General features: G+C 36.6%; 1 protein-coding gene across 2 annotated transcripts; it reads right to left on the minus strand.

Annotated features, from left to right (window-relative positions):
* Nucleotides 1–2,321: 2,321 nt before the first annotated feature.
* LOC111860690 (actin related protein 3) lies at nt 2,322–15,061 on the minus strand. 2 transcript variants are annotated; one of them, XM_023844610.2, is made up of 12 exons: nt 14,848–15,061; nt 12,892–12,947; nt 10,972–11,096; nt 10,335–10,445; nt 8,003–8,098; nt 7,294–7,401; nt 6,115–6,258; nt 5,367–5,540; nt 4,960–5,052; nt 4,530–4,655; nt 4,085–4,168; nt 2,322–3,187 (listed from the first exon to the last, which is right to left on the minus strand). In XM_023844610.2, exons 1-12 carry the CDS (start codon nt 14,889–14,891, stop codon nt 3,092–3,094), a joined length of 1,257 nt encoding a protein of 418 aa, XP_023700378.1. In that variant the 5' UTR covers nt 14,892–15,061; the 3' UTR covers nt 2,322–3,091. The 2 variants fall into 2 exon arrangements, with proteins under 2 accessions (XP_023700378.1, XP_023700379.1); XM_023844611.2 differs by lacking the exon at nt 14,848–15,061 and adding an exon at nt 14,129–14,153.
* Nucleotides 15,062–15,063: the final 2 nt, after the last annotated feature.

Genomic DNA, 15,063 nt, shown 5'->3' on the forward strand with positions numbered 1-15,063 from the left:
GTCAAGGAACATGGAGCCACTCTCACCCTGGTCTCCAGACCCATGGGGACTGACACAATCCTCATAGCCAGCCCTGTCAGTGCCAGTGGTTGCATTGAAGTCACCTATGACAAAAGGAGTATAATGGAGTATAAGCTCATGGCATTCATCAACCACCGAGCGAAGTTGCAAGTAAAAGTCTCACTCAACAAGACATCACTCACTGCAGTCGGAACATATACTGAGACAATAGACAAGACACCCAAGGAGTGCCTTAGCCTGAGTCTCATAATACGCTGAAATACATTGAAAGGAGTGACATCAGACACCACTGAGAAAAGCCAATCCAACATAGTAACAGCTACTTCCTGAGTATGGCAGCCATCAGAGCGAGCTGACCAAAAGTAGGTGTGTCCACCTACAGAGATCTGACAGCAGAGGAAGACGGACATCTAACAAGATGTTCCATGCACCTACCCAGATGGGCCACCTCAGACTGGGTCCCAAGTGCTGCCGTGCAGCAAATGACACCTCAGCACCATGCAGCCCCGATCCCCAACAGGCCTGACCCTATTAGCTCTCTGACAGTTTCCACTCTTCCGGGGATGAGGCTCCTGAAGGCTTTCCCCATCCCCTTCATGATACGTACATCCTTCCTGTGGATGACTGCAGCAGAGCAACTCCTGTGAAGAGCAGAAGGGTGTCATGCTCATTTGAACCTTTCTGCTGTGAAGTGATTTACTGCCAATCCCGTTACCAACACCCAAAATTTTTTCCCCGCAAGTTGGAGGACTGCTTGCAGGGCTGAATGCAGTTTTATGCCATACCCAGGACAGCTGCAGACCGAAACAATTAACCAAACACTAGAGCTGAGAACAAGACACAAGTGTACTAATTGTGTATTAACATTAGTCATGTAAATCAATCAAATACATTAAAATAACGATTAGTTTTTAAAGCAGCAGTAGCCCTGCTAATGTTATAGCTCACATGCAAATATTTCATAATCAAGCTACTTAACAATGGTTAATAGTTACAGTTCAGACAGAACATAACTTCACAAATACAGTTCCAACACTCACATGACAGGTCACAATGCATGGGTACAGCTTCAGTACACTGCATTTTGGTGGGTATTGTGGGTACTCGTTGGCTTATAGCCTGTACTTGCTCGGTTTAAACTTATGAACTGTTTCTGGAATTTTAAAACTTTTTTTTTTAAACTGAAACCATGGATCTTGAGGTCCCACTGTTTTTGACAGATCTTTTTCATTCTTTTGTATAGTTGTTGTTAGGCTGAAGATCTGGACCTGATCTAATTTTGAGACAAATTTCACCAAAATAGAAGGAATGTCACATTGTGACAGCAAAGAGAAGGTCAGCTCAGACATTTGATCTTGTCAGCATGATAACTCAACCATTATTTGGCCAATCTCTTCCAAACTTTGCAGTACATTTTATGGGTCAAGATCTTAACCTGTGTTATGATGCACTGAGAACACGACGGGAAGGGAAGCACCAGAGCCCAGAAGTTGGGGTAAAACTCGGGATTTAATAGAGGAAGGACGCAATCAGGAGCATGAAAAGACATTAGCGATCCAAAAACGTCAATGACAAGTGTGTGCTCATAAAGCCAAAGTTCGTGCATCAGTGATACCAAATCATGAACAGTTCTAGGTAACTTGTAAGTGTGAATGAGTGACATGGAAGTGTATGTGGAAATAAATCGAAACTGGACATTCACATTGCCTGTTCTTACCATACAGCTTGTGGAGATTGCAAAGAGAGCAAGAACAAGTGATTTCATTAGAGGTCACAAGTTGTACTCAGGCACCAACACCTCCAAAACACGTACTGTTACGTAAGTCAACAGAAAATTTCCATTGAGTTTTTCATTGCATATATTTCACATTATGCATTATGAAGCGTCTGCTGTTTGTGACCACTTTTAGTAAACTGCTATTTAGGCATTTAATTTACTACTATCCAGGAGAAACGTTTAATTGTAAGAGATATGGGTGAGAAATTCTTTTTTGTTCTCTGTGCTGCATATAAGCTTCAGGCTCACTGTGATGCTGTACTGGATAACATTATAGGAAAATGGATGGAAGAGTTAAGTGGATGTCTGTTCTGACCTTATATATGCTCTATTATAAAAAAAGCATACATCACATTTATTCTGCAATACCAAACCATTTATATTGCTAAGTGGTACATGTTTTTGGCAGTTTTCAAGTAAATACAAATATTTCCCTTGAAGGCAGCTACATGAGACTGCGGAAAAGTCCGAATACTTTAATTTCTTGAATCCAGGAACACAAGATGATATCTCCACCATTCACTGTGTTTACAGTTGCAGTTTATTTTTTTCTCCAAAGTGACAATAGTGGTGGAAAGAGAAAAACAATTTTATAAACAGGTAGAAAATGTGTGTTCCAGTTTTGCAATGCTGTGAGAAATTAAGTGCACAATATTTATTCTGCACCTTTAAGAAAATGCCGGTCCAACAATTCAAATCATTATTATTGTCACTATTATGTAATACCAATTATAAATTATCAATAATATTGCCTTTAAGGAAAGCTCTTAAGCAGGGACAAGAGTACAGAGAAAGGGTGACTAACAGCTACTCCACAGTCATAAAAGAAAAATAAATGTTCAAGTCAGGTTAACAGTGTTGACATTATATTATAATTCCTGAAATCACCCAGCTTTACATATGAAACTTAAGAAATATAAACAAGATTTTTTTGTACATTTCATTCAGATATAAACAAGACAGATGTCAAAATATATTCATATGCAACAATCTGGATAACAACACAAAAATTTGGGCATATAACATTCCGAACTATATCCAAAACCTATAACCATAAGGTTTACAAATTATCAACAATTTTATCATTCTTGTTATTCCACACATTGCTCTGAAAATATAAAAGAAAAAAAAACTTTTTTTTTTTTGCTTAGAAACATTAAAAAAGGTACAATTTTAAAGCTTTAATGCATATGGGCTGTATTTGTTTCATAATTCATATAATAATATTCTTTTAAACAAAAGTGACCCATTCAGATACACCCAACCAAAGCATACAAGTGCAAAGGTCAGCACTTAAGACATGACTCCAAACACAGGATTATGGCGGCAAATACTGGGCCCGATTTCCTCATAGTCCTTTTTGGTGTGGCAGACTTGATAAAACTCCGGCTGACAAAGGGAGAGACAGGCAAAAGTTGAATGTTTGATGATCAGATAAATCCGGCAGATAATATAAATGTTTAATTTAAATGTAAATTTATATGTTAATCAAACTGAAGGCTTCAGTGGGATGGTAACTTATTAGAAAAATCTACAAAAAAGCTAAAATTAAGTTCAAAACTAATGTAATGGAAAAATGTACTAAGACATACAACACATTTTTTGTGGAAGCAGCGATTACAGCAACAGGTTTTTTTACTATTTTGTCTAGACTGTCATGATGCATATGTTGAACCTCTCCCAAGATGCTTGTTTACCAGTTACATTTTCATAGTTTTCATAAGATTCACAATAGGATTTACCAGCATTCAATGAATTCTTAATTCAATAAAGTAAATCTAACCTTGTACTTGAAATGAAATGAATTAATTCAAGATTTCCTGGAATTTTTTTGTAACCTTCTCCCACAATATTCAGGAACCATTTCAAATGTATTCCCTCGTATTCACAGTCAAGCCTCTTCTTGAAATTCAAGCATATATTACGATGCCCTACAGATTTAAATCTAAACAACTAAAATCTGAAAATCCTGGAACTATGCATGATGATTACTAATTTAATACTGTAAAAATAAATTTAGGATTGCCATATAAAACCATTTCAATATATGCGTTATTTTGCAGGTTTTTTTTTTTTTTTTTTTAAATACTTTTTTCCCTCATTTAACACTGCATTCCCATTCTATCTTTAAATTTGTGAAGTGGGCTGACGTATGAGTGCAGGTTTAAAACTATATTGTCTACGTCTACCAGGTTCCACAAAATGAACAGACTGTAAATTCAATTTTTTAAAACAAACTAATGCACATCAATTGCAGTTTCAAGAAAGTGGGGAAAAAACACTTACAGTTGAAGCTAACATAGATCCTCCAAACCAAACGGCATATCTCTGCATATGATGGGTTAGTACTTGCACATCAATTGGTTTTGGCTACAAAACAAAGATAAACACAGATACAGTCAGCTACAAATCAATCATTTTCTGATACTTTAAGATGATTTTCAGATTTAGTGGAGTCACTGACTGATTAGCACTGTTTTACTGTTTATTTTATACAACTCTATTATCTACTTTATCTGCTTTTTATCTTATTATCTGCTTTTTAATGTTTTTATTTGATTTTTCCAATCTTCTACATATTTCGCGGATTTGAACATCAGGATTTGTTTTAATGAATGTAAAGCACTTTGGGCTGCATTCCTTTGTAAGAAAGGTGCTATACAAATAAAGATTTATTATTTTTATTATGGCCAGATTTCCCCTCTCAGTTGCCCATAAAAAATATGCTTACTTTTATCTTCCCACCGCTAAGCTCTTCACTCATTTTTAATCGAGCATCGACTGTCCTCTTCAAATCTCGCTGCAGCCGACGGCCGAAATCCCTGAACATAGTTGAGCCACCAGAAAGGACAATGTTCTGCAAGGGAAAAAGCCTCTTTAATATGCACATCTGCAACATCTGAATATAATACAACATTAAATAGTATTAAGTTTACTGTAGGAATTGAGAAACAATAATGCTTGTTGATTCAACATCTTCTGTCTACCACCATTGTGTTATTACATTAATCATCTAAAGGATATTCAGGATCAGAATTCAAAAGGAATGGCTATGAGGCCAGATAAAATTAGTGTACGATTGCACAACAGAGAGTGAATACATTTTCAAACACAAATTAAAACCGAGGTCCCATGAGAACTGAGGCGGTAATGGGATTTACTTTATAAAGAGGACGTCTGACATCAATGGGACAGTTCTGAATTACTTCATCCACAACCTCAGAAATGGGCTGGGTGAAGTCAGGGTTAGAAAACTGTGGAATAAGCAAGGGAGGTTTAATTTCCTGAGAGCATGGTGAACATGGAAAACTTTTCACATTTTGAAAATCAACAACATACCGTTACCAATTTGCATTACAGATGAAGAAAACATTGATAAGGCTAACAAAAGTTCATTAAATCGTTTAATGTAAATATACCATCTCTACAACAGAGGTGAAAGTTAACAAAAAATGAGAACTTTCATCAAGCAATTAGTAACTAAAGAGGAAAGACCCTTGTAAGAGCTGAGAGGACGAATGCGGTGTTCAGTCTTACAAATTGGTAGGTCTAGTTTTTCTCTAGGTACCTCTGGATGGAAGAAGATCTCTGGGCCCAAGAAGCGTTCATAACCCACGTCAATGGTGAACTCCTTCTTGCTAATGGAGTTGATGCCAGTGTACTGTTTCATCCATTTGGACCCATCTGTGTCATATTTGTTGAATTCCTTTACTAAATCTGGACACACATAACTGAATCGTTCCTGTAAAAACAAATGAACAAGAAGATAAGGAAAGTCTGAATAATGTGAAATTCTCACACTAAAACCTTTATTTTCTCTCAGCAACCAGATGCTTCTTATAGCAGGAAACATCTAATGTGAATAGTGTAGAGGTGCATGCAAAATTCATATGGGATTGCTTAAAAATGGTCTAAACAATTATTAACACCAATCATTTTGGCTCAGTACTGTGTCTAGTGAAAGCCCACCACAGGTAATCAACCAGCCATCTCTAACAGAATGCAGACTGTCCCTGACTTACAGTCTACACAATATATGACAACTCACATGGATGAAAACATTTTCCCTGTTATGAGTGTGCCACTTATACAAACAGCCTTCAGTATGAATAATAAAGCTTTTCATAATGCTTGAAATCACTGAAGTTAATACAGTAATTACACATCTGTCTGTCTTTACATCCATTAATTAGTATCAAATTATTCAGATATTAACCATATTAAGATCTGCACTTTTCAAAGTCACTTGGTGACTGCTTATCTATTAGTCATTTCTGTGACAACAGTGATTTCTGAGGGTGGGAAAAGAAGCAGACCTTGACGGCTTTAGCTGTCTCCAAGGACTGCTCAGGAGGAATTCCCGCCTCCCTTTCCCTTAGGAGCTGTTGGGTGAAGTATGTGATGTCCCGTCCAGCAATGGGTATGTGTTTTATACAGCTTCCAATCACATACCCCTCTGCCTAAAATATGAAGAAATACACATTAAAACACATTAACACCAAACAAGTCAAAATATACTGAAAAAGGCATTTATTAACTACAAAAATACAGCAAATTTACTGCTCTTGTCATAGACACGTTTTTAAATTCTGTAAACACCCCAAAGCACATGCTTTAGGTTTGGGGTATTTCAGTCAATGCAAGGGCCATATTAAAAACCACCAATGAATTTGTGGGCTGACCAAGGCTTAATTATTTGACTTATAACAGTATGACCCAATCTTTGGAGTTATTTGGTTGAAATCTTTACTATATGTAAGTAACATGTACAAATGAGAACTAGAGCACAGGTGACATAGGCAGCCGCCTACTGCCCCAGCCTCTGAGGGGTTGCCAACCTGCCAGTCAATTTCACTTTGCCCCAGACGGGGGGCACTGGTGGTGATGCCGGCTAGGACCGATACTGCTGGAAACATATCCAACATGCTACCTCATTTGAGACATCACCCGAGTGTGTGTACGACCAGAGCAATGCAGAAATAGCCCAAGAAAGTCTCCCCGTGCCATTCAAGGCAGTTTTGGCAGGAAAACTGGGCTATAAAAATAGATACAGCTAAAGGAGTGTTTATTGCTACAGATAAGTGACCATACTCGGTAGGAAGGAAGGAACACAGAATTTAGTTCATTGTGAGTATTATTACGCAGTATTATTTTTGAAATGTTATTTATTTTACATTTTTTTAAAAAATGGTGGGAGGGGGCATTAAGCCATGTCCATTTATCTGCTTTTGAAAAAATCAGATATAACCTTTTCTTTTGACGTATAATTAAAGCTTTTATTATTAAACGTTTTATTGATTTGCATTTATTCATTTACAGGTATTTTTTGTGATCACTGCATTCTTAATGGTGCTCCAAAAGATTTTCTTGGGTTATTAAACAGAGTCAGAGTGACCTTAAACCACTGCATGCTAAAAAGCATACATAGATCATTGTAAGTCACAAAATCCATAATGCATATTTGAAGAAGGGGGACAGCTGTCACTCATACTCACCACAGGGATAACATGGGTAACGCCATCACCACTGTCTATGACTGTCCCAGTCAGTGTTCTCTCCCCCACTTGTCTAGACGTCCAGGAGGCTGCCAAAGCGAGAACAGCCTGGAGAGATAGCAGTGCTGTTAGATACATTTCAGCAGTAACTCCTGTACACTTTGGATGCCCACAAAATGGCACTTATTACATTTGTTATCATTGTATGTTACATAGCAGCACTTAAAGCCTAGTATATAAATAAACAGTGATTAAGTATAAATTTGATTTGAACATGTCACAACACCTTCCAGCGATATATATATATATATATATATATATATATATATATATATATATATATATATATATATATATATATATATATAGACACACACACACACACGTAGGGTAAATATATCCTTATGGGGACCGCTCATTCATTTCAATGGGAAAAACGCTAACGCTAACTATGACAACCTTAACCCCTACCCTGCCCTAACCGTAACCATAAGTAACCTAACAAAATACAAGAGTTTTTGCATTTTTAGTTTTTTCATAGCAAGTCACCGTTTTTTATAAAATAGAGTTTTCCCTTATGGGGACCAGGAAACCGGTCCCCATAAGGGAAAAAAAACGGATATTTATCACGTTATGGGGACATTGTGTCCCCATAAGGATAGGTAAACCCGCTCGCACACACACACACAAACACACACACATATATTACCTGAACAGCAATGTAGAGTCCTGGAACATTAAAAGACTCAAACATTATCTCTGCTGTGTACTCCCGGTTTTCAGGTGTGTTTAAAGGAGGTTCCGTCTGTAGGTGAATGGGGGACAGCGTCACAAGCTAATCACCAGCCATGTAGGTTAAATTCAAGCACATCATATCATAATAATAATCAAGCTATTGAAAGTGTTGGACGTCATGGACTTTTCAAGTCAATAAACATATTAAGAAAACAACACATTAATAGAAGCAGAGAAGTAGCTTAATGGGAACCGGTTTTCAATGTACAAGTCAGCCCTGCTACAATGCAACTAATGCATTCCTGAAAAAGCTTGTGTTCACTAAAATTGCATATGGAAATACATATACTGTATCTAATGGGAAAAATAGGGTTTGGGGAATGCAACTCCAAAAATTAGTAACTTGCACATCGTAGTTACAGTCTCGCATCCTGGAATGCTCTTTGTGTGTGTGTGTGTGTGTGTCATATATATATTTTTTACAGACATAGAGTTCAAAAGAGGACAAATTTTTGGTGTGCATCTCCCTGATGCATTTGTCACTAGCACAGCAAGTCTTTGTGGTGAATTGAGAGCCATGGTATCCAAGTTAGCATCGGCATACCACCACGATGGATGGATCACATCCAACAGGAGTAACTGGACACAAGAGGAAGCCGACTGCTAGGGATGCCGGGGCACTAAACCGGATTGTATCCAAAAAACCTAAAACCTCAGCTGCCTAACTCGCGGCAGAATTGAACGTGCACCTCGACTCTCCTGTGTCCACCAAAACTGTTCGTTGGGCGCTCCACAGGGTCAATATTCATGGTCAGGCTGCTATAGCCAAACCTTTGGTCACCCATGCCAATGTCAAATGTCAGTTTCAATGGTGCCAGCAGCAAAAATCTTGCACTGTGGACATTTTGAAACATGTATTGTTCTCTGACAGGTTCACCTTCACTGCCTTTCCCACATCCGGGAGAGTTACAGTGTGGAGAGGCCCCAAAGAGGCTTACCACCCAGACTGTTGTGAACCCGGAGTAAGGGACGAGGGTTTATCAGTGATGGTATGAGGATGATAGTGCACCAATACACACAGCAAGACTGGTTGCAGAGTGGTTTGATGAACATGAAAGTGAATTGAACATGGCCTGTACATTCACCGCGAGTCAGGAAACATTTTCCTCCCCCAGTATCATGTAGTGGCCATTGTTCTGCAAAAGGAATGGCTCAAAATCCCTCTGGCCAATGTGCAGGACTTGTATCTGTCATTCCCAAGACTAACTGATGCTGTACTGGTCGCAAAAGGAGACTCTACATCATGCTAATAAATTATTGTGGTCTAAAACCACTACATAAAATCGACTACATCAACTAATTGTGGCAGCCCTATCTGCCTGTCAAATTTTAAATCAGGGTAAAAAAAACACCCAGGCAGATGGCAGATGTTTGTATGTGCAAGGAAAACTGATCTAGATTCTGTGTTAAGGAATCAATACCTGTATGCTGGACAAATAAAATTACTTTGGATTTACTTTCATTAAGAAAAAGGAAATTATGAGTCATCCACTTTTTAATCTCCTCTAGACATACATAAAGGCAAGTTACACGAATTATAGATTCCAAATTTCCATTCCAGTTAATTGTATGTACCGGTAATGTCTTGCAGCATACTAGCACCCTGTCTAAAGTGTACTCACTTTGAGTTCTGTATCTACTGCATTAAAACAAGGAATAAGGTACTCCGGCTTTCAAAACCCCCCCAAAAAAGTGATTAGATCAAGTGATGTCTCTTGATTCTTCATACTGTGTTTCCTGTGCTTCTTGGGTCAGGGTAAACTGTACCCCTACACTAGATAAGCAGTTATGGAAAATGCATAGATGTGAAGGTATAGTCTGCAAAACAATTTCAATATTGAAAATGATAAACAACAGGGTGCTCTATTTAAAGCTATGGACAACAATTTATTTGGATAATTATATATAACTAAATGAATAAATGTGTACTTTGTTGTAACTTAATTCATTGGGTTTTTAATATTTTTCAAAAAGTACGTCAAATGCAACAGAATAAATGCTTCTATACAAACTAAATCATTTAAAAGCCGATTACGGCACATGAAAGAACCAGAATATATATATACCAGTCAGCAAAGTGTAGGCATTTACTATTTTTTTCCAACATAGCAGGCAATAGTAAATTTTGGCAGCTTGGCAGCTTGTACAAAGAAGAACTGCATTCTTATTGTAAATAATATCCAAATTTGTATATTTCATGATATTTTACAGGATGATTTATATTGGTTGATGACCGAGGCTCTTACCAAGAGGAAGTAATGGTCTTCAGGTTCTGCTCTCAGGTACTTGAAAATGACTTGTTCCATGAATCTTTCCATCAGGTCCCAGTCTTCCACGATGCCATGACGAATTGGCCACTGTTGACAGGCAATAATTATTATACGAATGCAATAATGTGAATTGATTTATTTTTACTACATTTAGTCACATTAACTTTATTTGGAACAGTGCAGTACATTTATTTTCTTGTTCTAACAGTGGTATCAAATCCATCTTCAACTTTTTCCATTGTAGATAAATCAAAATCTGAATAGTAAAAATGTAAAGTATTAGTGATTTGAGATGTTGTGGAAGCTTGTGCTCATTTACCAGTTTGTATGAAAGCAATATTAGTTTTTAGTTTTGTGGACAAATCGTGTTTACATTTGATATTTCTTTTAGGCACGGGGCATTATGATATTCAAGACATAAAATCGTTCGGATTTGTAAGTTATGGCCAAACGAGTAATTATTTAAATTTTTTTAGATAGTTTCATTTCATGTGTAGCGTAAAGACAAACATTAGATGATAAAGCCTAGTTGCAGCTTTGGCCTTACATGCCATAGGAAGCCTGTTTTAAACCCCTACTCTCCGTACTTTACCCGTTGATAAAAACATATTACCTTTGTTGCATAGTTTGGTTTGTCTATGGCCTCATCACCAATAAAGAAGTCCAAATCATCCACTCCCTTCATCATTCTGCGCTGGGCCTGGTCTCCCACTTTGGCTGACTCTTTGATGGCGATACCTGTAAAGAAAGTATGAAAATGTTATCACTGGAAACTTGTCACACTTGATGAAATGGGTGTTAGGCCATAAAACTACCCTACCACATACAATTTTCAAAAAAATTAAGCACGGTAACTTGACAGACTCACAAATAAATTCATGTATATAAATTAGTATATTATAAATCTCAAATGTTGTTCCATTTACTATCAGTATAATAGTGTAACATAGTATTATACTGAAACAATGGAAATCAATGGAACGTAAAATAATATTATTTATTTTCCACTATGGTTTGCCCAAAGTAACTTCGGTACTTTAGAATATCTTTTTTTAATAAAAAATAAATAAATAAATAAAGCCTATTTAGTTCCAAGTATGAAATTTCAAATGAATAACAAAACACTGCTCTCTATTTTTAGACTATTTTGTAGTCATTTTATCTTTATTTTATCTTCATTACATTACTTTGCATTTCACTACACAGTAGTACAGTGTATATTTCTGCATGTGACAAAACTTGGCACTAGTGTTAGCAGAATGTACCATTTGTCCATTGATTTTCTATACCTGCTTGTCAGTATCCTGCAGCATTTGCCAAACCAATATAGTAAACAGAGATTTATGTAGAGCTGTAACAATAAGGTTACATAATTTTTTAAACGAATGAATGCATTTCCTGATACGGGCAAAACATAAATCCACAAGTAGATATTGACCATGGAAAACATTATGCTAATTGTGGTTGTGAGTCAGTTACAGCTAGTGCTGGAGAACATTTTCATCTCCCAATAATTTGCACCAACACCAGAGAGAGAGCAGTTAATAAGACCAAGACTATCTGTCACTCAACTTCAAGATGCTACTGGAAACACATCCAACATGTTAACTCATTTGAGACAACATCATCTGAATGTATGTATGACCAAAGAAAGGCAGAAAACGTCTCTGCAAGGTAGACTCCCTGGGGTATTTAAGATGCTTACCCAGAAAATTCAGACCAGGTTAAAACACACACACACAGAAACAATCAAACAAATTTGGTTAAAGGCAAGGACGTAACTTTGGTTTGAACATTTCTGAACATTAGGGGGGCTGAGATCTTCATGATTACTGAAGCGTTATATTAGCTGATTTTGATTTAATCGGGGTGGGGTTACAACCCCCCCACCCCCCCGTAATTTAAGCCCATGGTTAAAAGGGTGTTTATCGCTACACATATGCGACCATATTCTGTATAATACAGTATACATTGTTTAGGTTAATATGATTGTTATGATGCAGTCTTATTTTTGAAATTTTATTTTACATATTTTTTTTTAGTGTGCAAATAAGCACCTCTTAGGTTTTGTTATTCGACAGATTAATTGACTTATATTTGGTGTATAACTGTTCCTAATTGTGTTGGCAATTTTAGTAATAATTTCAAAACAAATTCTGTTTCCCTGCTGTATCGAAACTGCACAGAACCGTGAAACCAAAACTGAGGTGTGTTCCTAACCATGAACTGTGCGTACTGTTACACTCCTAGATTATCCCAGCTGTGTAAAGTTTTTTTTATGACACCTGTGACTTTAAAAATAACTAGATTTTTCTAAATAAAGCATTTGCACTTTTCTTTAAACCATATGTTTTGACCAAAGTCATCGGATAGTTGATTGCCTGATCACATGATTAATCAACGATCAAAATTCAAAATGACATTTTTTTTGCAGCTCTAAAAACAATCACTTTATCCAAGAGGACTAATACATTAAAGAACAATGTTTTAATCCGTGAAGATTGTTCAGATTCAACTGTGATGGAATACTTACATGACGGAACAATAAATTGTGGTTCTGTGTTGCCAGCATATCCAAGTTTTGTGTATCTGAAAGAAACATCTTGTATCATTCCACATACACTGCTTTATAATTATTTCAATAGGAAATAAATTCAGTCCAGGGTTAAAGGGTGTGCTCAGGGGATCCAAAAGTGAAACCATTGTGCTGAGCCTGAGATTTGACCCAGCAACCAGTTCCGATCACAAGTACCGCATCCTAACTCACTGAGTATGACACTACCCCCTTTGAAAAACTAATTGTTGTACAGCTGCTATAATCCAAACTTAACACAAAACACTAAGCACACAATAGTTCCTCAAAGGTTCTTAGTGTTTAAAACCATTTTTCCAGATTTTGCTATGTAAGACTGTCTTGTAAACATCTATAAAAATTACTTAAAGCAGTAGGTTGTGGTGGAAAAAGACTGCTATGTCAGCCAGAAGGTGTGTGTGTGTGTGTGTGTTGGGGAGGGGGGGTGTCAAATATCAGCCTCAGATCTATGTCTGTGGAATTTGGGTGTGTTTCCTCAAGGTACTCACTTTCCCTTCTGCAATCCAAGAACAAATAAGTAAACTAAACTGCCCAATGTATGTGATTTTTCTGTCTGTCTTTTTGTGTGTTATGGTCTGACATCTCTCTTGGGGCCTATTCTACATGAAATAGGCTCCAGGCTCCCTAAAACTCTGTACTGGATAAGCAGAATGGAAGATGAACAGAAACAGGTAGCAGGTTTTTTTTTTTTTTTGTTTCTTCAAATAAGTTCAAAGGATGTCACAAAACAGGAACAATTTAAATTGTAATGTATGAGGGTCATGACAATGCTGATATAACTCCTGCCAAACTTGAATCCTCCGACAGAAGATCAGTATCCGTATCCATCAATAATATGAAGGGAATTCCGGACTTGCCCAGTAAAATTTATTTGCTTGCCTAGTCTGTCGAACTCGTTGTCACGGTGTAAGGTATTTCTAGATTTCTTTTAAAAGGACATGATTCGTTTAAATAATCAGGTCAAACTCTGCAGCAAGCAACATTATATGCTGACAATTGTATCCGATTAAAGAACTTGTCAGTACCGATTTACATTTTAACTTGAGCGCCAGATGTCTTCATAATAGTGTAAGTAATTTAAGTGTAAGTAATCACACAAAAAGCAACCATTTCATTCTTTTCGGCTACACAGGAAACCAGAAACACGTATAATTTTACAGTTCACATGTGGACTCACCATAAAGCTTTAGCTTCGCTTGCACGGTATTACAATGCTAAGTTTTTTTTTAAAAAAAAAACATTATTAGATGGCTAAAAAAAAAAATTCGGACTCCGAGAAATACCATATATGGAATAGATGGTTGAATGAGGAAGCGGTTTTTTCAAAGTGAGGAAGACGTATGTTTTCGCTCAGGCAATGATAATGTATACTAATATGCCTCAAAATATGAAATAATCAACCAGAAAAACACTATATATATACAGTTATTTGAACAACATATATATATATATATATATATATATATATTATATATATATATATATATATATATATATATATATATATATAATGCAAAATGTGATTAATAATAAAATAAATGTTAGAAGAACCTTTCATATATTAATTTCAGACTTTAAGATACCTACAATATACCTACAATGAAAAGCTTTATTCCGACAGGAAGGTGATTTTTTTTGATGAGGGTGGAAGTGACTTGCCAGTAAGCGATAACAGTGTTTCTTATGCAGCTCTCATTACATTAAACGCAATAAAATACAAATTATATTAAGATGCAATTGCCTCAAATATCTCGTTAGTATAATTCGCATGCTACATACAAGTAACAGCAATCACGGCGTGATTTTAATCTATTTTACTAAAATATATACCCTACTCTGAAAAGCAAACATCTGTATACCCGCCCCTTTGTGTGTAAAGAATTTTACTTAACTTACCCTGTGCCACAATCGACTACGCAAGCAGGTAACCGTCCAGCCATATCTCACGTTTCAGTTAAAATAATATACCTCTTTATTGATCCCGGGTTATAAAAAAGTATAGATAGATAAAATATATATACTATCCTCACAGCTGTAGAGAAACTATGGAGAACGTAAAGGCGGAACCTTGAACCCCCACAGTGAAGTTTCTACTTCCGCATTCAGTTTCAT

This window comes from Paramormyrops kingsleyae, chromosome 1, assembly GCF_048594095.1.
Source record: "Paramormyrops kingsleyae isolate MSU_618 chromosome 1, PKINGS_0.4, whole genome shotgun sequence".
NCBI lineage: Eukaryota > Metazoa > Chordata > Actinopteri > Osteoglossiformes > Mormyridae > Paramormyrops > Paramormyrops kingsleyae.